This window comes from Salvelinus namaycush, chromosome 18 (genome assembly GCF_016432855.1).
Source record: "Salvelinus namaycush isolate Seneca chromosome 18, SaNama_1.0, whole genome shotgun sequence".
NCBI lineage: Eukaryota > Metazoa > Chordata > Actinopteri > Salmoniformes > Salmonidae > Salvelinus > Salvelinus namaycush.
Window position 1 is genome coordinate 43,715,792 of NC_052324.1, and position 27,278 is coordinate 43,743,069.

Sequence of the window (27,278 nt, forward strand, 5' to 3'; positions counted from 1 at the left end):
TACCTCATCCAGCATAACGTGGTTTTATTTCCTTACCTCATCCAGCATAACGTGGTTTTATTTCCTTACCTCATCCAGCATAACGTGGTTTTATTTCCTTACCTCATCCAGCATAACGTGGTTTTATTTCCTTGCCTCATCCAGCATAACGTGGTTTTATTTCCTTGCCTCATCCAGCATAACGTGGTTTTATTTCCTTGCCTCATCCAGCATAACGTGGTTTTATTTCCTTGCCTCATCCAGCATAACGTGGTTTTATTTCCTTGCCTCATCCAGCATAACGTGGTTTTATTTCCTTGCCTCATCCAGCATAACGTGGTTTTATTTCCTTGCCTCATCCAGCATAACGTGGTTTTATTTCCTTGCCTCATCCAGCATAACGTGGTTTTATTTCCTTGCCTCATCCAGCATAACGTGGTTTTATTTCCTTACCTCATCCAGCATAACGTGGTTTTATTTCCTTACCTCATCCAGCATAACGTGGTTTTATTTCCTTACCTCATCCAGCATAACGTGGTTTTATTTCCTTACCTCATCCAGCATAACGTGGTTTTATTTCCTTACCTCATCCAGCATAACGTGGTTTTATTTCCTTACCTCATCCAGCATAACGTGGTTTTATTTCCTTGCCTCATCCAGCATAACGTGGTTTTATTTCCTTGCCTCATCCAGCATAACGTGGTTTTATTTCCTTGCCTCATCCAGCATAACGTGGTTTTATTTCCTTGCCTCATCCAGCATAACGTGGTTTTATTTCCTTGCCTCATCCAGCATAACGTGGTTTTATTTCCTTACCTCATCCAGCATAACGTGGTTTTATTTCCTTACCTCATCCAGCATAACGTGGTTTTATTTCCTTACCTCATCCAGCATAACGTGGTTTTATTTCCTTACCTCATCCAGCATAACGTGGTTTTATTTCCTTACCTCATCCAGCATAACGTGGTTTTATTTCCTTACCTCATCCAGCATAACGTGGTTTTAACGTGGTTTTATTTCCTTACCTCATCCAGCATAACGTGGTTTTATTTCCTTACCTCATCCAGCATAACGTGGTTTTATTTCCTTACCTCATCCAGCATAACGTGGTTTTATTTCCTTACCTCATCCAGCATAACGTGGTTTTATTTCCTTACCTCATCCAGCATAACGTGGTTTTATTTCCTTACCTCATCCAGCATAACGTGGTTTTATTTCCTTACCTCATCCAGCATAACGTGGTTTTATTTCCTTACCTCATCCAGCATAACGTGGTTTTATTTCCTTACCTCATCCAGCATAACGTGGTTTTATTTCCTTACCTCATCCAGCATAATGTGGTTTTATTTCCTTACCTCATCCAGCATAACGTGGTTTTATTTCCTTACCTCATCCAGCATAACGTGGTTTTATTTCCTTACCTCATCCAGCATAACGTGGTTTTATTTCCTTGCCTCATCCAGCATAATGTGGCTTTATTTTGTTTGCGCAACACAGGACAGGAGTGTTGTAAATGTCATGTAATCCGACTATAGATAAGAATGTGCAACACCTCGCTGACAACACACACAACCATTGGTTAGTGAACATACACACAGTCACAAACACAGAGCAGCCGGTTGGTCAGGATTCCCTACCTTCCTGGCGAGCAGGCTTTTCCTCCTCATGCCACAGGCTTCCAGCTGTAGTCGTCCTCTGATGGCCAGCTCTATGAGCATGCAGCCACGCAGCCCCGACGAGATGCAGTCGTTCCAGAACGACGTGTAGCCCTGAGAGAGAAGGACAGGGATGAGCGTGTGTGTGTGTGTGTGTGTGTGTGTGTACGTGTGTGTGTATGTGTATGGGCATGTGTACGTGTGTGAGAGCATACAGCCACAGAGCCCTGATGAACGACGTGTAGCCCACAGAGAGAGAACAGAACGTAGTCACTCCACTGTAGAACTGGGCGATCGGGACAAAAATATCCACATCAAGATAGACTGAATTATCCTAACGATAAATAGAACGATATGTATCTAACATTAATGTGCACCGCTTAGAATACTTTTGTATATTACCATACCATTAGAACTACTATTTTGAATGTTGTAAATATTAAAAGTTGTACTGTTAGCAATATTGGCAGACGTTTAATTTCAAACTTCATATTTCTCTAGTATAGGCTACTTCCCCTGATTATCGATATCAGTAACAATGTCCTTGATAAATTGTTGGTACGGTCACGGTTTAGCAGCCTGGGCTCTACTTCACTTGCTACATACACCAGCTACATACACCAGCTACATACACTAGCTACATTCACTAGCTACATTCACTAGCTACATTCACTAGCTACATTCACTAGCTACATTCACTAGCTACATTCACTAGCTACATTCACTAGCTACATACACTAGCTACATACACTAGCTACATTCACTAGCTACATACACTAGCTACATACACTAGCTACATACACTAGCTACATTCTGGAGGAGGACCTGTAGCCCTGTCGCAAAGACAAGAGGACAGGGAGCACAGTCATTACACGGTTGGTTCAATTAGTGTCCCCCTTTCCTGATCCGAACATTTACGAGTAGGCTTGCGCGGTATATACCTTATACAGGGGTATTAGGAATGGGCTGGTTGGGCTGGTTTTTAAATACTACTGAAAATTTCTAAGAAGTTTTTCCTATATATGGTAATATTTGTAGCTACTTTTTAAGTGAAGGAGATTTCACCGGTCACATTATGAAGCTTACTGTCATTCTCCAGAACAGTTGAGCCAGTCACGTGTTTTTGTTTGTAAATAGCACAACGGGAGAAAGAGGCAGCGGGGTAAGTCCAGCTGTGTATTGACAGGTGTCGGGTTTTATATTGAATGTGATTTTTTTTGTTTTGTTTCAACAGACTGTTCAGGGACATAGCAAATATAGTTGTTTTTCTTCGCAGAAAATACATAAGTGCAACACATTCGGACAGAAAATTGCTTCATTTTTCATCAGATGACAACTGAAGTGCAACAATATTTGACTGGTAGCCACACAAGTAGTCTAAATGATCTTACAATGGAGAAGAAAAAAAAGCAAGGTATTTTTTGTTGTTGCAGAAACTAGGTATAGTCATAATATTTATGTTTATCATGGAAAGAATGTAGCCAGCTACATTTCCTGGAAGTTTATCTTCCATTTTACCAAAGAAAATAGTAAAAAAAAAGTAGCTACACATTAGTCAAAGCGCTGTCTGCTGATAGAATGTCTGTTCCTGAATTCTCATCCGGGTGGAGAAGTGTAACCGAAGCACAAACATTTGTCTGATGCAGAGCAGAAATGACATTAAAAGAAGCGTTTTATATCTTCGTTTACAAACCGCAGGAAGACATTTCTTATGCGTTTTTTTTTCTTTCTTCCCCTGCATGGAAAAAAAGCTGAATTCTGTGTTAACGCGACCCCTAAGTTTAACTTGCTAGTTATCTAAGTGGATGAATTAATAAGGTGACAGGAGATCATATTGTGTTAGCTTTCTGCCGTGTTTGAGAAGTCAAAGCCCTTTGGATGAGTTGTCTTTTGATTTCCTTGCGTTTTTGCTTCTCTTGTGTTCTCGGCCCGTCTGCCACATCTTCTCCGAGCAGAGCAAGCAGGCCCGATGCCATAGCGACTCCAGATTCCACACAGACACAAGCTGCTCTAGAGCCAGTACATTAGCACAGTACAATTAGCACAATGTCTCTCGTAAATATACAAACTCACCAAAAATGACATTCGGAAGCTCGTATATATATATATATATATATATATACACTGCTCAAAAAAATAAAGGGAACACTTAAACAACACAATGTAACTCCAAGTCAATCACACTTCTGTGAAATCAAACTGTCCACTTAGGAAGCAACACTGATTGACAATAAATTTCACATGCTGTTGTGCAAATGGAATAGACAAAAGGTGGAAATTATAGGCAATTAGCAAGACACCCCCAAAAAAGGAGTGATTCTGCAGGTGGTGACCACAGACCACTTCTCAGTTCCTATGCTTCCTGGCTGATGTTTTGGTCACTTTTGAATGCTGGCGGTGCTCTCACTCTAGTGGTAGCATGAGACGGAGTCTACAACCCACACAAGTGGCTCAGGTAGTGCAGTTCATCCAGGATGGCACATCAATGCGAGCTGTGGCAAAAAGGTTTGCTGTGTCTGTCAGCGTAGTGTCCAGAGCATGGAGGCGCTACCAGGAGACAGGCCAGTACATCAGGAGACGTGGTGGAGGCCGTAGGAGGGCAACAACCCAGCAGCAGGACCGCTACCTCCGCCTTTGTGCAAGGAGGTGCACTGCCAGAGCCCTGCAAAATGACCTCCAGCAGGCCACAAATGTGCATGTGTCAGCATATGGTCTCACAAGGGGTCTGAGGATCTCATCTCGGTACCTATTGGCAGTCAGGCTACCTCTGGCGAGCACATGGAGGGCTGTGCGGCCCCACAAAGAAATGCCACCCCACACCATGACTGACCCATCGCCAAACCGGTCATGCTGGAGGATGTTGCGGGCAGCAGAACGTTCTCCACGGCGTCTCCAGACTCTGTCACGTCTGTCACATGTGCTCAGTGTGAACCTGCTTTCATCTGTGAAGAGCACAGGGCGCCAGTGGCAAATTTGCCAATCTTGGTGTTCTCTGGCAAAAGCCAAACGTCCTGCACGGTGTTGGGCTGTAAGCACAACCCCCACCTGTGGACGTCGGGCCCTCATACCACCCTCATGGAGTCTGTTTCTGACCGTTTGAGCAGACACATGCACATTTGTGGCCTGCTGGAGGTCATTTTGCAGGGCGCTGGCAGTGCACCTCCTTGCACAAAGGCGGAGGTAGCGGTCCTGCTGCTGGGTTGTTGCCCTCCTACGGCCTCCTCCACGTCTCCTGATGTACTGGCCTGTCTCCTGGTAGCGCCTCCATGCTCTGGACACTACGCTGACAGACACAGCAAACCTTTTTGCCACAGCTCGCATTGATGTGCCATCCTGGATGAACTGCACTACCTGAGCCACTTGTGTGGGTTGTAGACTCCGTCTCATGCTACCACTAGAGTGAGAGCACCACCAGCATTCAAAAGTGACCAAAACATCAGCCAGGAAGCATAGGAACTGAGAAGTGGTCTGTGATCACCACCTGCAGAATCACTCCTTTTTTGGGGGTGTCTTGCTAATTGCCTATAATTTCCACCTTTTGTCTATTCCATTTGCACAACAGCATGTGAAATTTATTGTCAATCAGTGTTGCTTCCTAAGTGGACAGTTTGATTTCACAGAAGTGTGATTGACTTGGAGTTACATTGTGTTGTTTAAGTGTTCCCTTTATTTTTTTGAGCAGTGTATATATATATATATATACCAATATCAATATATATATACACAGTTGAAGTCGGAAGTTTACATACACCTTAGCCAAATACATTTAAACTCTCAGTTTTTCCACAATTCCTGACATTTAATCCTAGTAAAAAGCCCCTGTCTTAGGTCAGTTAGGATCACCATTATATTTTAAGAATATAAAATGTCAGAATAATAGTAGAGAGAATGATTTATTTCAGCTTTTATTTCTTTCATCACATTCCCAGTGGGTCAGAAGTTTACATACACTCAATTAGTATTTGGTATCATTGCCTTTAAAATTGTTTAACTTGGGTCAAACGTTTTGGGTAGCCTTCCACAAGCTTCCCACAATAAGTTGGGTGAATTGGCCCATTCCTCCTGACAGAGCTGGTGTAACTGAGTCAGGTTTGTAGGCCTCCTTGCTCGCATACGCTTTTTCAGTTCTGCCACAAATTATCTATAGGATTGAGGTCAGGGCTTTGTGATGGCCACTCCAATACCTTGACTTTGTTGTCCTTAAGCCATTTTGTCACAACTTTGGAAGTATGCTTGGGGTCATTGTCCATTTGGAAGACCCATTTGCGACCAAGCTTTAACTTCCTGACTGATGTCTTGAGATGTTGCTTCAATATGTCCACATAATTTTCCTACCTCGTGATGCCATCTATTTTGTGAAGTGCACCAGTCCCTCCTGCAGCAAAGCACCCCCACAACATGATGCTGCCACCCCCGTGCTTCACAGTTGAGATGGTGTTCTTCGGCTTGCAAGCTTCCCCCTCTTTCCCTCCAAACATAACGATGGTCATTATGGCCAAACAGTTCTATAAGAAGCTTCTAAAGCCATGACATGATTTTCTGGAATTTTCCAAGCTGTTTAAAGGCACAGTCAACTTAGTGTATGTAAACTTCTGACTCACTGGAATTGTGATTCAGTGAATTATAAGTGAAATAATCTGTCCGTAAACAATTGTTGGAAAAATTATTTGTGTCATGCACAAAGTAGATGTCCTAACCGACTTGACAAAACTATAGTGTGTTAACAAGAAATGTGTGTTTGAAAAACGAGTTAATGACTCCAACCTAAGTGTATGTAAACTTCTGTCTTCAACTGTATATATAAACTCAGCAGTCTTTCAAAGATAATTCGTAAAAATCTAAATAACTTCACAGATCTTCATTGTAAAGGGTTTAAACACTGTTTCCCATGCTTGTTCAATGAACCATAAACAATTAATGAACATGCACCTGTGGAACGGTCGTTAAGACACTAACAGCTTACAGACGGTAGGCAATTAAGGTCACAGTTATGAAAACTTACATTCTACTGACTCTGGAAAAACACCAAAAGAAAGATGCCCAGGGTCCCTGCTCATCTGCGTGAACGTGCCTTAGGCATGCTGCAAGGAAGCATGAGGACTGCAGATGTGGCCAGGGCAATCAACTGCAATGTCTATACTGTGAGACGCCTAAGACAGAGCTACAGGGAGACAGGAGGGGCAGCTGATCATCCTTGCCAGCAGCATGCCACCCTACATACCACTGCTGGCTTGCTTCTGAAGCTAAGCAGGGTTGGTCCTGGTCGGTCCCTGGATGGGAGACCAGATGCTGCTGGAAGTGGTGTTGGAGGGTCAGTAGGAGGCACTCTTTCCTCTGGTCTAAAAAATATCCCAATGCCCCAGGGCAGTGATTGGGGACACTGCCCTGTGTAGGGGGATGTTAAACGGGTGTCCTGACTGAGGTCATTGAAGATCCCATGGCACTTATCGTAACAGTAGGGGTGTTAACCCCGGTGTCCTGGCTAAATTCCCAATCTGTCCTTCATACCATCACGGTCACCTAATCATCCCCAGCTTACAATTGGCTCATTCACCTCCCTCCTCTCCCCTGTAACTATTCCCCAGGTCGTTGCTGTAAATGAGAATGTGTTCTCAGTCAACTTACCTGGTAAAATAACGGTAAAATCAATAAAAAGACCACTGCACAGGTACATCTGAACATCACACCTGCGGGACAGGTACAGGATGGCAACAACAACTGCCTGAGTTACACCAGGAACGCACAATCGCTCCATCAGTGCTCAGACTGTCCACAATAGGCTGAGAGAGGCTGGACTGAGGGCTTGTAGGCTTGTTGTAAGGCAGGTCTCACCAGACATCACCGGCAACAACGTCGCCTATGGGCACAAACACACCGTCGCTGGACCAGACAGGACTGGCTAAAAGTGCTCTTCACTGACGAGTCGCGGTTTTGTCTCACCAGGCGTGATGGTCGGATTCACGTTTATTGTCAAAGGAATGAGCGTTACACCGAGGCCTGTACTCTGGAGCGGGATCGATTTGGAGGTGGAGGGTCCGTCATGGTCTGGGGCGGTGTGTCACAGCATCAGCGGACTGAGCTTGTTGTCATTGCAGGCAATCTCAACGCTGTGCGTTACAGGGAAGACATCCTCCTCCCTCATGTGGTACCCTTCCTGCAGGCTCATCCTGACATGACCCTCCAGCATGACAATGCCACCAGCCATACTGCTCGTTCTGTGCGTGATTTCCTGCAAGACAGGAATGTCAGTGTTCTGCCATGGCCAGCAAAGAGCCCGGATCTCAATCCCATTGAGGTCGCACGTCTGGGACCTGTTGGATCAGAGGGTGAGGGCTAGGGCCATTCCCCCCAGAAATGTCAGGGAACTTGCAGGTGCCTTGGTGGAAGAGTGGGGCAACATCTCACAGCAAGAACTGGCAAATCTGGTACAGTCCATGAGGAGGAGATGCACTGCAGTACTTAATGCAGCTGGTGGCCACACCAGATACTGACTGTAACTTTTGATTTTGACCCCCCCTTTGTTCAGGGACACATTATTCCATTTCTGTTAGTCACATGTCAGTGGAACTTGTTCAGTTTGTCTCAGTTGCTGAAAATAAACACAGTTGACAGTAAGAGGACGTTTCTTTTTTTGATGAGTTTATTTATATATAAATAAACTCATGAGATGGATTGCCTATCTTCGCTATTTATTTTTTGTGTGCTCATTAGCATATTTAGCTAACAGCCTCTATGGAAATTCGCTATTACTTGTGCTAATTGTGTTAGCATTCTGGTAATAGACACCCTTTATTTTTGTTTACAATTGTTTTTATTGGGTCAGAAGAGCAATACAAACCATCAAAAAACATTACACTGGGCCTCCAGAGTGGTGCAGCAGTCTAAGGCACTGCATCACAGTGCAAGAGGCTTCACTACAGACCCGGTTAAGGGAGTGGCTGTTAAGACGGGCGGTTTGGCGGGTCATGTTTCGGAGGACGCATGACTCGACATTCGGGAGTTGCAAGATCGAAATTGGGGGGAAAAACCATTCCACTTTCCCCCCCTTTTTTTAAACTCCCACCCCAGCTATCCCAAACATTCAAAAGTTTGGGGTCACTTAGAAATGTCCTTGTTTTTGAAAGAAAAGCACTTTTTTGGCCCATTAAAATACCATCAAATTGATCTGAAATTCAGTGTAGACATTGTTAATGTTGTAAATGACTATTGTAGATGGAAACGGCTGATTTTTAATGGATTATCTAGATAGGCGTACAGAGGCCCATTATCAGCAACCATCACTCCTGTGTTCCAATGGCACATTGTGTTAGATAATCCAAGTTTATCATTTTCAAAGGCTAATTGATCATTAGAAAACCCTTTTGCAATTATGTTAGCACAGCTGAAATGTGTTGTTCTGATTAAAGAAGCAATAAAACTGGCCTTCTTTAGACTAGTTGAGTATCTGGAGCATCAGCGGGTTCGATTACACGCTCAAAATGGCCAGAAACAAATAACTTTCTTCTGAAACTCATCAGTCTATTCTTGTTCTGAGAAATTAAGGCTATTCCAAGCGAGAAATTGCCAAGAAACTGAAAATCTCTTACAGCGATGTGTACTACTCCCTTCACAGAACAGCGCAAACTGGCTCTAACCAGAATAGAAAGAGGAGTGGGAGGCCCCGGTGCACAACTGAGCAAGAGGACAAGTACATTAGAGTGTCTAGTTTGAGAAATAGACACCTCACAAGTCCTCAACTGGCAGCTTCATTAAATAGTACCCACAAAACACCAATCTCAACGTCAACAGTGCAAAGGTGACTCCGGGATGCTGGCCTTCTATCAATGACCCAAACCCAGCCCAATTTAATCCCTACCATTGTGTCGCTGAGTTGTACATTATACCAGGGGTGCTGGAAGACACAATGTAAGTAACCTGATGTATGTCCCTCTAACTGCTCTGAATACCTCTGCTGATCCTTCAGCTATTGTATGCAGTAATCCCATGTCTATGAACCAGATTTATACTGTTAGCACTGAGGCGGTGTACCCTAGTAGGAAGTCCACTGTGTGCAGCTCACCCTGCACTAACATAAATAACATGAGAATGTCTTCCTCTGCTAAGCTTCACAGTAAAGCAATGAAAACAATCAAGCATCACAGAAAAGTGCTAAAAATAGCCCACATCAACATATGTAACTTAAAAAATGAGGTTAATGAAGTCAATAACTTGCTGGTAACAGATGACATTAATCTCTGAAACTCACTTAGATAATACCTTTGATGATACAGTGGTAGCAATACATGGTTATAACATCTACCGAAAAGACAGAAATGCCAATGGCGGAGGTGTTGCTGTTTATATTCAGAACCACATTCCTGTAAAGCTTAGAGAGGATCTCATGTTAAATACTGTTGAAGTAATATGGTTACAGGATCATCTGCCTCACCTAAAGCCCATTCTGGTGGGAAGCTGCTATAGATCACCATGTGCTAACAGTCAGTATCTGGATAACATGTGTGAAATACATGATAATGTATGTGATATCAATAGAGAGGTATATTTTCTGGGTGATTTAAATATTTACTGGCTTTCATCAGGCTGCCCACTCAAGAAAACGCTTCAAACTGTAACTAGCGCCTGCAACCTGGTTCAGATTATCAGTCAACCTACCAGGGTATTTACAAACAGCACAGGAATGAAATCATCAACATGTATTGATCACATCTTTACTAAGGCTGCAGAAATCTGCTTTAAATCAGTATCCAGATCCATCAGATGTAGTGATCACAATATAGCAGCCATATCTAGGAAAACCAAAGTTCCAAAGGCTGGGCCTAATATAGTGTACATGAGGTCATACAATAAGTTTTGTAGTGATTCCTATGTTGTTGATGTAAAGAATATTTGTTGGTCCGTAGTGTGTAATGAGGAGCAACCAGACGCTGCACTTGACACATTTATGAAAATGCTTATTCCAGTTACTAATACCGTAATTTCCGGACTATAAGCCGCTACTTTTTTCCCCACGCTATGAACCTTGCGGTTTATACAATGACGCGGCTAATTTATGTTATTTTTTTTTCTCACAAGATTCACGCCGCCAAAAAACTGAGCACCGTCACATAATGTGACGTAAATCGAGCACGCTCAAACTTCCCATCATTCTGATTACGGTAGTCATTTTGTCACCCTCATCATGCCAAAGACACGGAGAAATGCATATGATGCAGCTTTCAAGTTGAAGGCGATCGATCTGGCTGTTGGAAAAGGAAATAGAGCTGCTGCACGGGAGCTTGGCCTTAATGAGTCGATGATAAGACGTTGGAAACAGCAGCTTGAGGAACTGACTCAGTGCAAAAAGACAACAAAAGCTTTCAGAGAAGAAAAGCAGATGGCCCGAACTAGAAAATGAGCTTGAAGACTGGGTCAACACACAGAGAGCAGACGGCCGAGGTGTTTCAACTGTGCAGATCCGACTGAAAGCCAAAATAATCGCCACCGCAATGAAGTTTGACTTTCTTGGTAGGCTACTGTTTACTGCTATTTTTTTTATTTTTGTTACAAGCCGTGTTTCGTTAAAGCCTATTTATTTTTGTTACAAGCCGTGTTTCGTTTAAAAGCCTATTTATTTTTGTTACAAGCCGTGTTTTGTTTAAAGGCTGTGTAAAGTTCATGTGTTTCAATGTACCGGTAGGCACTTGCGGCTTATAGACGTGTGCGGTTTATTTATGTACAAAATACATATTTTAAAAAAAATCAGTGGGTACGGCTTATATTCAGGTGCGCTTAATAGTCCAGCAATTACGGTAAGCATGCACCCATTGAGACAATGACTAAAAACTGTTAAATCTCTGTGGATTGATGAGGAATTGAAAGATCGTATGGTTGAGAGGGATGAGGCAAAATAAATGGCAATTAAGTCTGGCAGCCCAACTGATTGGCAAAAGTACTGCAAATTAAGAAATCATGTGACTAAACTGAATAAAAAGAAGAAACTACACTATGAAACCGATAAAATGACAAAGAATGATAGTAAAAAGCTTAAAATGACATTTATGGAAAAAAAGGCAACCTCCGCTCCATCATTCATTGAACCAGATGGGTCAATCATCACAAAACCCACTGATATTGCCAACTACTTTAATGATTTTTTCATTGGCAAGATTAGCAAACTTTAAAGTTTTAAAATGAATTAACTGATGGTTTGGGTTCTTTGAGTGAAATATATTTCTCCCAGACAATATCCTCATCGACAGACAAATCCTTTACCCATGCTTTAATAACCATTCAAAAGATCTTTCTGCTTTAATAGTTGAAGATAAGAGTAAATAGCAGAGACAAAACCTCTGGCATTTAAAAAAAATACACTTCGTCACCGGGTGCCTTCTCAAACTTGTACCCCACGGGACACCATAGTCGAAGATAGAAAAAGAATGAAGACCCTGGCAAATCAAAATAAAAGACTGTTCCTGGAAACCAAGGAGACCCTTTGAGTTGAATATATCTCCTAGATTGACCCATTTTGCAAACCAGGCAAACTAGACTCAAAGGCTTTATTACCAGTTCCACTACCACCAGTTCCCCTACCACCAGTTCCCCTACCACCAGTTCCCCTACCACCAGTTCCCCTACCACCAGTTCCACTACCACCAGTTCCCCTACCACCAGTTCCCCTACCACCAGTTCCACTACCACCAGTTCCACTACCACCAGTTCCACTACCACCAGTTCCACTACCACCAAAATAACAGCCTTGCTGTGCCACAGAGCGGTACGGCGAAGTCATTTCCTGAAGTAACAGCCTTGCTATGCCACAGAGCGGTACGGCGAAGTCATTTCCTGAAGTAACAGCCTTGCTATGCCACAGAGCGGTACGGAGACGCCATTTCCAGTTACACACTTCTCAACCTTCCTAAAATTCTCTATTGTATTATAAATAATAGGATCAAAATAAAAAACATTTCTTATTAGATTTACCAGAAAATAACATCCTGCAGTCTCATAGGAAACAAGTCCTTCCTCAATAGTTCTAAGAGACTGATGTAGAATGACCAAACCATGATCTAAGCACGAGTGACTGGAAAGACTGCTGGTAAATACTAACATTTGGTAAGTCCACCATTACACGTCTGTCATTGTAACACCTCAAACCTGATCTTTGGAAGTTTGCCACTCCAAAAGGTATTTACGTATACGTTTATCAATCATTCCCCAATAGCAGAATGGGATCATGATGCTCAGGAAACAAATACAAGGCAACACATTCATCTTTTAAGGAAGCGACCCTAGTTGGTAAGGAAGCGACCCTAGTTGGTAAGGAAGCGACCCTAGTTGGTAAGGAAGCGACCCTAGTTGGTAAGGAAGCGACCCTAGTTGGTAAGGAAGCGACCCTAGTTGGTAAGGAAGCAGGCTGAAACCATGCGGCCAAATGTTTAAATCTCGTTCCCAACCTCCTCCTAGTAAACTTCACCAGACCATGCAGAGATGTTTGTATACTAATACCCAAATATGGACGGTTATTTTGTACAATTTATCAGATAGATAGATAGATAGATAGATAGATAGATAGATAGATAGATAGATAGATAGATAGATAGATAGATAGATAGATAGGAGGATATCATCCACATATAGTGACATGATATGATTGGATGATTTAATCAGTATAGGAGAAGAAATTCCATTCTGTCTCAGATGTTGGGATAAAGGCTCTAGCGACAGAATGAACAATGTTGGGGATGGGCCGCCGTCGCGTCTACATCCCCAAAGAAAAGGGGATGGGACCTCTGAGAGTATGGCGTCACTAGACACCATAGCAACAGGGTTACCATATCGATAACATTCTTTCCCAAACAAAATGTATCCATGTACTGCCATTCAAGCCTGTCAAAAGCCTTCTCAGCATCTATAAATAAAATAAAATTTTATTGGTCACATACACATGGTTAACAGATGTTAATGCGAGTGTAGCGAAATGCTTGTGCTTCTAATTCTGACCATGCAGTAATATCTAACAAGTAATCTAACAATTTCACAACAACTACCTTATACACACAAGTGTAAAGGAATGAATAAGAATATGTACATAAAAATATATGAATGAGCGATGGCCGAACAGCATAGGCAAGATGCAGTAGATGGTATAGAGTACAGTATATACATATGAGATGAGTAATGTAGGGTATGTGAACATAAAGTGGCATTGTTTAAAGTGGCTAGTGATACATGTATTACATAAAGATGGCAAGATGCAGTAGATGGTATAGAGTACAGTATATACATATGAGATGAGTAATGTAGGGTATGTGAACTTCAAACTGCACACTGTAAACTGCTGTGTTTAATGCATTACATTCACTTATCATCTATTATGCATTCAATCGACGGACATTGTCAGGTGCCCCCCCCTTGTGTAGTAAGCCGGTAATACCGTAAATCTCAGGATCAGAGAAGAACGGTATGACTTTATGAAACATCTGAATGACCACAGTCCAACCCTGTCTTAGGAACCAAACAAGTTTTGGTTTACCGTCATCAGATCTCTGCTTGAGAGAAATGTTCATCCTACAACACATTCTTAGCCAGCTATTTCCTGTCTGAGAAGTCCTTCAGGGCTATGCCATTAACTGGTTCAACAGGCCTCTTATCCATAACACAGAAGATGCTATTTCCTGTCTGAGAAGTCCTTCAGGGCTATGCCATTAACTGGTTCAACAGGCCTCTTATCCATAACACAGAAGATGCTATTTCCTGTCTGAGAAGTCCTTCAGGGCTATGCCATTAACTGGTTCAACAGGCCTCATATCCATAACACAGAAGATGCTATTTCATGTCTGAGAAGTCCGTCAGGGCTATGCCATTAACTGGTTCAACAGACCTCTTATCCATAACACAGAAGATGCTATGTCCTGTCTGAGAAGTCCTTCAGGGCTATGCCATTAACTGGTTCAACAGGCCTCTTATCCATAACACAGAAGATGCTATTTCCTGTCTGAGAAGTCCTTCAGGGCTATGCCATTAACTGGTTCAACAGGCCTCATATCCATAACACAGAAGATGCTATTTCATGTCTGAGAAGTCCGTCAGGGCTATGCCATTAACTGGTTCAACAGACCTCTTATCCATAACACAGAAGATGCTATGTCCTGTCTGAGAAGTCCTTCAGGGCTATGCCATTAACTGGTTCAACAGGCCTCTTATCCATAACACAGAAGATGCTATTTCCTGTCTGAGAAGTCCTTCAGGGCTATGCCATTAACTGGTTCAACAGGCCTCATATCCATAACACAGAAGATGTTATTTCCTGTCTGAGAAGTCCTTCAGGGCTATGCCATTAACTGGTTCAACAGGCCTCATATCCATAACACAGAAGATGCTATTTCCTGTCTGAGAAGTCCTTCAGGGCTATGCCATTAACTGGTTCAACAGGCCTCATATCCATAACACAGAAGATGATATTTCCTGTCTGAGAAGTCCTTCAGGGCTATCTGACAGGTTCTCATATCCATCCATTTTCCTGAACCAGGAGAATAATTCTACACACCGTAGATATACCGATGATTTCTGCTTGTTTCCCAGGCAGCCACATGGTTTCAATTCAACATCAAACTAGGGAACCCATCGGGCTTGGCTTGGGGCGGAACTCAGGGAAACCCTGCATCAACATCATCTAAAGACAACTCTGTCATTAAAAGGAAAAACAAGATGGGCCTACACCGCCTCCAATACCCAGCAAAGACAGCTGGTTACCATTCCCTCCCTCTGTGTAGGGGCCTGGAGAAACCAGAGGGGGGGGGGGGGGGGGGGGGGTAAGGTCTGAATGGAGAAAGGAGAGAGGGCTATGGAGTTGATCAGAGCAAAGAGCTGTACCTCACTACTGCTTATTCACTGATGAATGAGGCCCTTTAGTGTTTTAAATACGGTTATAATGCTCTCCAATGCCGGGGGCTGAGTGAAAAGGTTTGGGAACCCCTGTGTTCGATTAATGGGCTGTGTTCATCTCATGTTAGACTAGTGGACTGTGTTCATCTCATGTTAGACTAGTGGACTGTGTTCATCTCATGTTAGACTAGTGGACTGTGTTCATCTCATGTTAGACTAGTGGGCTGTGTTCATCTCATGTTAGACTAGTGGACTGTGTTCATCTCATGTTAGACTAGTGGACTGTGTTCATCTCATGTTAGACTAGTGGGCTGTGTTCATCTCCTGTTAGACTAGTGGACTGTGTTCATCTCCTGTTAGACTAGTGGACTGTGTTCATCTCATGTTAGACTAGTGGACTGTGTTCATCTCATGTTAGACTAGTGGACTGTGTTCATCTCATGTTAGACTAGTGGACTGTGTTCATCTCCTGTTAGACTAGTGGACTGTGTTCATCTCATGTTAGACTAGTGGACTGTGTTCATCTCCTGTTAGACTAGTGGACTGTGTTCATCTCATGTTAGACTAGTGGACCGTGTTCATCTCATGTTAGACTAGTGGACCGTGTTCATCTCATGTTAGACTAGTGGACCGTGTTCATCTCCTGTTAGACTAGTGGACCGTGTTCATCTCCTGTTAGACTAGTGGACCGTGTTCATCTCATGTTAGACTAGTGGACCGTGTTCATCTCCTGTTAGACTAGTGGACCGTGTTCATCTCCTGTTAGACTAGTGGACTGTGTTCATCTCCTGTTAGACTAGTGGACTGTGTTCATCTCATGTTAGACTAGTGGACCGTGTTCATCTCCTGTTAGACTAGTGGACCGTGTTCATCTCCTGTTAGACTAGTGGACTGTGTTCATCTCCTGTTAGACTAGTGGACTGTGTTCATCTCATGTTAGACTAGTGGACCGTGTTCATCTCATGTTAGACTAGTGGACCGTGTTCATCTCCTGTTAGACTAGTGGACTGTGTTCATCTCCTGTTAGACTAGTGGACTGTGTTCATCTCCTGTTAGACTAGTGGACTGTGTTCATCTCCTGTTAGACTAGTGGACTGTGTTCATCTCCTGTTAGACTAGTGGACTGTGTTCATCTCATGTTAGACTAGTGGACTGTGTTCATCTCCTGTTAGACTAGTGGACTGTGTTCATCTCCTGTTAGACTAGTGGACTGTGTTCATCTCCTGTTAGACTAGTGGACTGTGTTCATCTCCTGTTAGACTAGTGGACTGTGTTCATCTCATGTTAGACTAGTGGACCGTGTTCATCTCATGTTAGACTAGTGGACCGTGTTCATCTCATGTTAGACTAGTGGACCGTGTTCATCTCCTGTTAGACTAGTGGACCGTGTTCATCTCCTGTTAGACTAGTGGACCGTGTTCATCTCATGTTAGACTAGTGGACCGTGTTCATCTCCTGTTAGACTAGTGGACCGTGTTCATCTCCTGTTAGACTAGTGGACTGTGTTCATCTCCTGTTAGACTAGTGGACTGTGTTCATCTCCTGTTAGACTAGTGGACTGTGTTCATCTCCTGTTAGACTAGTGGACTGTGTTCATCTCATGTTAGACTAGTGGACCGTGTTCATCTCCTGTTAGACTAGTGGACCGTGTTCATCTCCTGTTAGACTAGTGGACCGTGTTCATCTCCTGTTAGACTAGTGGACCGTGTTCATCTCCTGTTAGACTAGTGGACCGTGTTCATCTCCTGTTAGACTAGTGGACTGTGTTCATCTCATGTTAGACTAGTGGACTGTGTTCATCTCATGTTAGACTAGTGGACTGTGTTCATCTCCTGTTAGACTAGTGGACTGTGTTCATCTCATGTTAGACTAGTGGACTGTGTTCATCTCCTGTTAGACTAGTGGACTGTGTTCATCTCCTGTTAGACTAGTGGACCGTGTTCATCTCCTGTTAGACTAGTGGACCGTGTTCATCTCCTGTTAGACTAGTGGACTGTGTTCATCTCATGTTAGACTAGTGGGACCGTGTTCATCTCCTGTTAGACTAGTGGACCGTGTTCATCTCATGTTAGACTAGTGGACTGTGTTCATCTCCTGTTAGACTAGTGGACTGTGTTCATCTCCTGTTAGACTAGTGGACTGTGTTCATCTCCTGTTAGACTAGTGGACTGTGTTCATCTCCTGTTAGACTAGTGGACTGTGTTCATCTCCTGTTAGACTAGTGGTCTGTGTTCATCTCATGTTAGACTAGTGGACTGTGTTCATCTCATGTTAGACTAGTGGACTGTGTTCATCTCCTGTTAGACTAGTGGACTGTGTTCATCTCCTGTTAGACTAGTGGACTGTGTTCATCTCCTGTTAGACTAGTGGACTGTGTTCATCTCCTGTTAGACTAGTGGACTGTGTTCATCTCATGTTAGACTAGTGGACTGTGTTCATCTTCTGTTAGACTAGTGGACTGTGTTCATCTCCTGTTAGACTAGTGGACTGTGTTCATCTCCTGTTAGACTAGTGGACTGTGTTCATCTCCTGTTAGACTAGTGGACTGTGTTCATCTCCTGTTAGACTAGTGGGCTGTGTTCATCTCATGTTAGACTAGTGGACTGTGTTCATCTCCTGTTAGACTAGTGGACTGTGTTCATCTCCTGTTAGACTAGTGGGACTGTGTTCATCTCCTGTTAGACTAGTGGGACTGTGTTCATCTCCTGTTAGACTAGTGGGACTGTGTTCATCTCCTGTTAGACTAGTGGACTGTGTTCATCTCATGTTAGACTAGTGGACTGTGTTCATCTCCTGTTAGACTAGTGGACTGTGTTCATCTCCTGTTAGACTAGTGGACTGTGTTCATCTCCTGTTAGACTAGTGGACTGTGTTCATCTCCTGTTAGACTAGTGGACTGTGTTCATCTCCTGTTAGACTAGTGGACTGTGTTCATCTCCTGTTAGACTAGTGGACTGTGTTCATCTCCTGTTAGACTAGTGGACTGTGTTCATCTCCTGTTAGACTAGTGGACTGTGTTCATCTCCTGTTAGACTAGTGGGACTGTGTTCATCTCCTGTTAGACTAGTGGACTGTGTTCATCTCCTGTTAGACTAGTGGACTGTGTTCATCTCCTGTTAGACTAGTGGACTGTGTTCATCTCCTGTTAGACTAGTGGACTGTGTTCATCTCCTGTTAGACTAGTGGACTGTGTTCATCTCCTGTTAGACTAGTGGGACTGTGTTCATCTCCTGTTAGACTAGTGGGACTGTGTTCATCTCCTGTTAGACTAGTGGGCTGTGTTCATCTCATGTTAGACTAGTGGTCTGTGTTCATCTCATGTTAGACTAGTGGACTGTGTTCATCTTCTGTTAGACTAGTGGACTGTGTTCATCTCAACACACCTAGACACCTTCCGGAGACACCTGAAACCCCACCTCTTTAAGGAATACCTAGGATAGGATAAAGTAATCCCCCCCCCCTTAAAAGATTTAGATGCACTATTGTAAAGTGGTTGTTCCACTGGATATCATAAGGTGAATGCACCAATTTGTAAATCGCTCTGGATAAGAGCGTCTGCTAAATGACTTAAATGTAAATGTAGTTAAGGAAACAAGAGTCCCACCACACCAGTACTTCACTGTTGGGATGAGACCTGCATCCAAAGCTGTTGGCAATGGACTGTCACCTCTCAATGCATTGAGCCTCCGGTTCAAATCTTTACTGTGCTCTACTGCAGTGTGTGGGCTCAGCTGCAATCAGAGACACAATCATATGATAGTTGCTGAATAAGACATGTTTCCTGGTATAGGACGGAGTTCAGCGCAGCATGGGAGAGGGTTGTGTAACTTTCAAATATGCATTACGGCACTTCTCTTTCACAGCAGAGCCGCCTCAGCTAGTTACAGTGAGAGATGTCACTCATTTCTGCCACACTGGATTTATTATATTCAGATGGAAATACTTTTGCTCCAGTGAACCTCATACCCAAAGCATCAAGCCTGAAGCATTTCCAGGACTAAAATATATGCTCAATGGAGAATCTCCACTGAAAGTATTTCTTAGACCCGGACTTTAGAAGCCATGGAAACTCGGAAGTAATGAGAAACATATCCTGACTAAAACAATGACAACAGGAGACCGGAACAAGCATTCCAATTAGAGCAAGATGGGCAACTTTGATGGGGGTGGGGGCCACAAAACAAATCATTAGTCATCATGGGGGGGCTCACATGTCTGCATATCCATACCCACACATGTAGTCAGAGCCAGCCCTAAGAAGAACCTCCTCAACTGCCCAAGGACCCGGTTAGAAGAACCTCCTCAACTGTCCAAGGACCCGGTTAGAAGAACCTCCTCAACTGTCCAAGGACCCGGTTAGAAGAACCTCCTCAACTGCCCAAGGACCCGGTTTGAAGAACCTCCTCAACTGCCCAAGGACCCGGTTAGAAGAACCTCCTCAACTGCCCAAGGACCCGGTTAGAAGAACCTCCTCAACTGCCCAAGGACCCGGTTAGAAGAACCTAATTTCAGGCTATTGCGCGATGATGCTGATAAGCTGTGGGCTCCGGGTTGCACGATACATTGTGAGTTCGAAGCACTTCATCAGCAGTAAGTGGCAAGCACTTGTTTGTATCTAACGAGCTATGTGTATTGCATAAAGCTTGCTAGTTAGCTTGTAGTAAGGACTAGTGAGATGTAGCCATCTAAATAACAGCTATAATATTCTTCTGCATTTGGATATTTATGCAAACCCGGAGATTCCACCAAGTAGATGTAGATATCACCATAGGCTACTTTGAGCCATTTGGTAGGGTTGTCTGCACAGCTGGTCTCCAGGAAGTTGAAAGAACATACACACACACACACACATACATACATACATATATGCAAGCCAACAACAAATCAACGTTTCTAAATACCTAGAACGTTCAAGGGTAGTGAAAAGACTAAGTTGTAACGAGACATATCCAAGACTAGCGAATTAGATCGAGATTAACTTATCTCGCTAGCCAGCTAACTAACGTCAGTTTACTGGCAAAAAAAAAAGCTAGGGGGTAAACAAACAGTGACGTAGATATGGCGCGACAGTTTTACTATATTCACTGTCAATGTCAGCAGGTCGAGTAACAAATTCGAGTGTCAGAATTAAGTATCATGCAAATAAGTTATTGTTGTGACAGCCATGTGTCTTTATAACGACACCTGAGGCTGTTGAAAACGTTAATAGAAACAATAGTAGTTTGCTTAGGATGCCGCCAAAAGTAGGGTAATTACACGGGTAATTACATGGGAGTACTCTATTGCTGTACCTTACTCGGGGGCGTGGAAAAATTAAACCATGCCTCGCCGTGTGTATCTTTAAAAAGGTATCAAGTTAACATCTAGGTTTTTATTATCGCTGATATTATGAAAGTTCCTTATGCTTCCAAAACCTTGATCATCAAGGTCTCTTTTTGGCACTAAACTACCTAGTTTAAACCTTGTCAATGTAGCCAGCAAGTCAATGTAAACCTAACTAGCTAACTAAATAGGTAAGTAGTCAGCTGTGCAGTTAACTAGCTAGCATTAACTAGCAATAATTATGTTTACAAAATGTAACTAGTTAACGTTAGCTATCGCCTGTTAGTACATGTTATTTTGACGTCTTTGAATAACGTTACCTAACCAGCTAAATATGGTTTTAGTTACAAAATAAATACACATATACCTCGCGGTCCTTCAATCCCAAGAGTAGTACTTCTTCCATCAACGTGAGTCGAGTTTCTTTGGAGTCTCCCTTCTCTTGCTCCTCTTGTTCTTCCCCGCGGCGGGGCTCGAAGTCCTCATCCCCGGACCCTCTGTCCTTGTCGGCGGCAGCCGTACGAGAGGCCTCGGTCCGTCTCTGCACTAGGCCAGAGCTCCGCTGTGTCAGGGAAGTCATGTCTACAAGTTCCAACAGCAACGACGAAAACCACCCAGCTCGCCTCGGCCTCTCACTACCCGGCCGTGATTTTAAAACCACTTTAATTTGCCCGATACATACAGCTACGGACTCCCAATTATTGTTTTTATCTCTGGTAATGACAACTATACCACAACCAATGTAGCGACATATAAGCAGTGTTTCCCTCAGCCTCCACTCTCCCCGTCCGCTGGTAGTTTATCCAATATGGCGGTGAGCGATGACGAGAACAGTGGATGTGGCACTTGAGTTGAGCTAGTTGGCGCGTCCCACAGGTAAAGACAGGGGAGGAGAAAAGTACATGTCAATAACAGGGGACAGATTCCCATTTGGCTGACGACAGTCATTGGGTGACTTTCTCCAAAGTGCTAATTTTGTGATGAAATAAAGTCAAATATTTGAACGTTTTCAGGTATGATGTCCCTACTCCCTAGGTCAACCTACAGGTATGCCCCGGCCTAGCGCAACATATATGGGGAGTATACACTGAGTGCACAAAACATTAGGAACACTTGCTCTTTCCATGACAGACTGATCAGGTGAAAGCAATGATCCCTTCTTCGTGACTGGGTTGGCCCGATCGCATCCAACTAAAGGTGCATACACTGCCAACTACTGTGCTAAAGTGACAGGCCAGTCACGGCCTACCTACATTAAATTCTCTTCATTATTCCTGTTCCTAAAATAATTAATTACACCACCCACTAGGCCTACACCTATATACCACTATTTCATAAAAATCACCACCCCATTAACTCTTCTGCAGTAAAATCTCATACACCCAGGTACTTCTCTGCAGTTTCAACTTACACTCCATTAAAACCCACCACCCCATTCCACTACTGACCCTATCTGTTCCTGCCCATGCTAACAGCCTTGGCATACGGGATGCCCCCACTAAACACACCCTGTCACTCTTCTGGAGTCGTATACCCAAATACTTTTCTGCAGCTGCCACCACAACATCTATTCTCTGTGATTTACATTCCATTTCTGTGGTACAGTTGATAACCATGGCTATGAATGGTAAGAAGCCAACCTTACTGAAGCATAACTCACTCTGTACTGGCACAGATCTACTACTCACAGGGATCCTCTCGGGATCCCTCACCCTTGACCCATCCTCCTCTACTTTCTTCACTGCCTCAGCATACGACACCTTCTGCACTACTCTGACTCTGGCCACTTCAATCTGCCTCTCTCGCACCGGACACTTCCGATCCCCAGCAACATGAGCACCCCTACAATTGACACACACAACTTTATCCACTGAAACAACACAATCCTCTGTCCCATGCCCTTCTGCACACTTCCCACATCTTGGAATGTCCCTCCTACACACTGCTGCAACATGACCATGAACGTGGCACCTGAAACACCGCAGTGGATTCGGCACAAAAGCGCTAACAGGATTTTTTCATTTATTTTTTATTTCACCTTTATTTAACCAGGTAGGCCAGTTGAGAACACCTTTATTTAACCAGGTAGGCCAGTTGAGAACAAGTTCTCATTTACAACTGCGACCTGGCCAAGATGAAGCAAAGCAGTGCGACACAAACAACAACACAGAGTTACACATGGAATAAACAAATGTACAGTCTATAACACAATAGAAAAGTCTATATACAGTGTGTGCAAATGAAGTAAGATCAGGGAGGTAAGGCAATAAATAGGCCATAGTGGCGAAATAATTACAATTTAGCAATTAAACACTGGAGTGATAGATGTGCAGAAGATGAATGTGCAAGTAGAGATACTGGGGTGCAAAGGAGCAAAAATAAATTAATATGGGGATGAGGTAGTTGGGTGGGCTATTTACAGATGGGCTATGTACAGGTGCAATGATCTGTAAGCTGCTCTGACAGCTGATGTTTAAAGTTAGTGAGGGATAACTGATATATCCTAACATGACTTTGTCTGGTAGAGACTCTGACTCAAAACTCCTAAAGGACTGACAGCGGGCTTCACAAACACCAGGAATTTCAATTGCTCAACCTCCACACGTAACACTACCCCAGAAACCCTCCTTTCATTGACACACTGTTCCTAAGAGCAAAGCAAGAAACAGATCTTGACCCAAGTTGTGTGACACGAAGCGCCTTCTCACTCTGGTCAGAAGTAACACAAACAAATAACAGAAGTCCACTACAGGTTACCTTCACTGATTCAACTGCACCCAACTCCTTTCTCACCCCGCCTGAAACCACAAATGGATCGGTCAAAAGGCAAGGGTTCACTTTCTCCAAAAATGTCACTCGTCCAGATTCTTCTTTATCATGTCATTCTTCCTCAAAACACATCTTCCCACTACACTCGGCTCATCTTCTTTCTCACTGTCCATAACCACGTCTATCTGTTCACCACGCTCTTGCCGCGCCTTCATCCGCTGCATTGCTTGCAGAGCACACACCGATAGTGTTTCTCCAAAGACCAACCTCTGTTCCTTAGCCCACTTTACAAGTCTCTGACTTCTCCAAGCATCCTCCGTCTTTTTTCCGAGGGCCTACAAACTCCTAACTCAACTACCAAGCAAAAAACATGGTCACAGCAGCTATGATCCCTTATTGATGTCACTTGTTAAATACACGTCAATCGGTGCAGATGAAGGATAGACAGGTTAACCTCTCTTTGGTACGGGGGCACTTCTGAAATATTTTGGAGCACCCTCTGGCACTGGCCAGGATGAGGAGCCATCCACCTCCTCAGACACACAGGCCACTTCAGAAATGTTGTCTGAGGATGAAGACCCATTTGCTTCCACTTCTCCCCAGCAGGATACTTCAGGTGTGTTTGTGCGCATGTGTTTGTGTGGATCCCTGCATAACATAAACTAAATAAATCATTTCCATTTTGCAAAGATTTTAAGTTTCCATATTGTAGGTAACAACGATTTTTATTATTACTGGGTATGCACAGTGCCTTGCAAAAGTATTCATCCCCCTTGGCGTTTTCTCTTTTTTGTTGCATTACAACCTGTAATTTAAATGTATTTTTATTGGGATTTCATGTAATGGACATACGCAAAATAGTGCAAATTGGTGAAGTGAAAAAAATGACTTCTTTCAAAAAATTTGACGGCAAGTCTTGCTCTTCATTGTAATCAGAGGGCTGATATAAATACTATGCGTGTCAGTCTCTCTTGGCTGAGAGTTGAGGAGAGACTGACTGCATCACTTTTTCTTATTTATAAGAAATATTAATGTGTTGAAAATTCCAAATAGTTTGCATAGTCAACTAGCATAGTCAACTAGCATAGTCAACTAGCATAGTCAACTAGCATAGTCAACTTACACACAGCTCTGACACACACACTTATCCCACCAGACATGCCACCAGGGGTCTTTTCACAGTCCCCAAATCCAGAACAAATTCCAGAAAGCGTACAGTATTATATAGAGCCTTATTGCATGGAACTTCCTTCCATCCCATATTGAGATCAAATAAACAGCAAACCTGGTTTCAGCAAACAGATAAAGCAACACCTCACGGCACAACGCCTCTCCCCTATTTGACCTGGATAGTTTGTGTGTATGTATTGATATGGAGGTTATGTGTGCCACTTTTAAATGGTTGTAATTCTGTTCTTGAGCTGTTGTCTGCTCATGTTCTGTATTATGTAATGTTTCATGTTGTGTGTGGACACCAGGAAGAGTCGCTGAGGCTTTCACAACAGCTAACGGGGATCCTAATAAAATACCAAATCTTTTCCAGATACAGAGTACTAAACAAAAACGCCTTGTTCAATTCATTAAGCAATCTTTTGATTTTTGTATTTATGTAATTAAACGATGATTGGTTTTAACATTTTGTAGAGAGACACATGGATCATCTGACAAGTTAGATATGTTTACAGTATCAGACAGGGATACGATGTGCAATTATTAGGTGTCAGTTTCCGCCATAAGTGCAAAGAAAACAGAAAGTGACTAATTTCAGGAGCAAATATCAGTGCAACTTATTGTTTCTGTATTTCAGCGCTGTCTGGAATCTGCGGAAGGGGGAACCAGCGCCACTGACTGCACCACCGCCGTTGTTACTGTTGTCGTCGAGCTCGAGGAGCGTCGCACAGCATAACAGTCGTACATACTGTATGCTGTTGTTCTATCGCGCGTGCAATGATGTCCGAGGGGGAAAAACATATTTTGCAGTAACTTCTTTGTTGTTGTTGTAATATCACAAACAGAAGTGGCAGTTTCACCATTAAGGATTACAGTTTTAAGTTCATTGAAAGTAGGCAGCAGTACAGATGGTCCATAAGAAAATAAAGTTTTCATATTTTTCTAAATAGCTTCATAACTACGGTAAAAGTGCATAAAGATTGTGGGCGCAGGACATTATCAATGCCTTCTTGAAAAGGACGTGTTAAACATGACAATGGATCACATGTAAAATGCATGTATTCAATATGGACATTTACAGTACATCAATATTTGGGCATCAGTTTCAATATAGTTCAACCACCATTTATTGCCACATCCCAACCTTCAAATACAAATCAAATTATTATTCTCATAAAAATGAACAGAAGTTTGCCATTAACCTGTCTGGCCGAGGCGTTCCGCTAGCGGAACTCCTCCCACATTCCACTGAAAAGGCAGAGCGCGAAATTCAAAAAATATTTTTTTTTAGAAATATTTAACTTTCACACATTAACAAGTCCAATACAGCAAATGAAAGATACACATCTTGTGAATCCAGTCAACATGTCCGATTTTTTAAATGTTTTACAGCGAAAACAGCACGTATATTTATGTTAGCTCACCACCAAATACAAAGAAGGACAGACATTTTTCACAGCACAGGTAGCATGCACAAAGCCAACCTAACTAACCAAGAACCAACCAAACTAACCAAGAAACAACTTCATCAGATGACAGTCTTATAACATGTTACACAATAAATCTATGTTTTGTTCGAAAAATGTGCATATTTGAGGTATAAATCAGTTTTACATTGCAGCTACCATCACCGCTACCGTCAAAAATAGCACCGAAGCAGCCAGAGTAATTATAGAGACCAACGTGGAATACCTAAATACTCATCATAAAACATTTCTGAAAAATGCATCGTGTACAGCAAATGAAAGACAAGCATCTTGTGAATCCAGCCAATATTTCAGATTTTTTAAGTGTTTTACAGCAAAAACACAATATAGCATTATATTAGCTTACTACAATAGCCTACCACACTTCCGCATTCATTCATCAAGGCACGTTAGCGATAGCAATAGGCACGTTAGCGTTAGCGAATAAACCAGCAAAATATATTAATTTTCACTAACCTTCATAAACCTTCCTCAGATGACAGTCCTATAACATCAGGTTATACATACACTTATGTTTTGTTCGAAAATGTGCATATTTAGAGCTGAAATCAGTGGTTATCCATTATGCTAACGTAGCTTCTTTTTCCCAGAATGTGCGGATATTTCTATTAGACTCTCACCTATTCTGACCAAATAGCTATTCATAAACATTACAAAAAAATACATGTTGTATAGGAAATGATAGTAACACTAGTTCTTAATGCAATCGCAGTGTTAGAATTCTAAAAATATCTTCATTACGACATCCACCTTACGTTATAGCGAGAGTGCCCAAAATCTGGGCGCAAAACTACTAGTATACAGTTCGACAGATATATGAAATAGCATCACAAAATGGGTCCTACTTTTGGTGATCTTCCATCAGAATGTTGGACAAGGGGTCCTTTGTCCAGAACAGTCGTTGTTTGGATTTAGAACATCGTTTTTCCCTCTTGAATTAGCAAGCACACTGGCCTAGTGGCTCGAAGCTCTCCTTTCTGAACAAAGGCACACAACGCAACACGCCTAACGTCCCGAATAAATTTCAAAAATC

General features: G+C 42.8%; 1 protein-coding gene across 1 annotated transcript in view; it reads right to left on the minus strand.

Moving 5' to 3' along the window:
- Window positions 1-21,647, minus strand: part of LOC120063475 (Golgi phosphoprotein 3-like) — a 38,552-nt gene extending 16,905 nt beyond the window's left edge. Inside the window, exons 1-2 of the mRNA XM_039013856.1 lie at window positions 21,187-21,647; window positions 1,617-1,748 (exon numbers count right to left, since the gene is read on the minus strand). Of these exons, the coding sequence (XP_038869784.1) occupies window positions 1,617-1,748; window positions 21,187-21,399 (345 nt within the window). The 5' untranslated portion in view covers window positions 21,400-21,647. The remainder of the gene's footprint in view (window positions 1-1,616; window positions 1,749-21,186) is intronic.
- Between the last annotated feature and the right edge of the window lie 5,631 nt (window positions 21,648-27,278).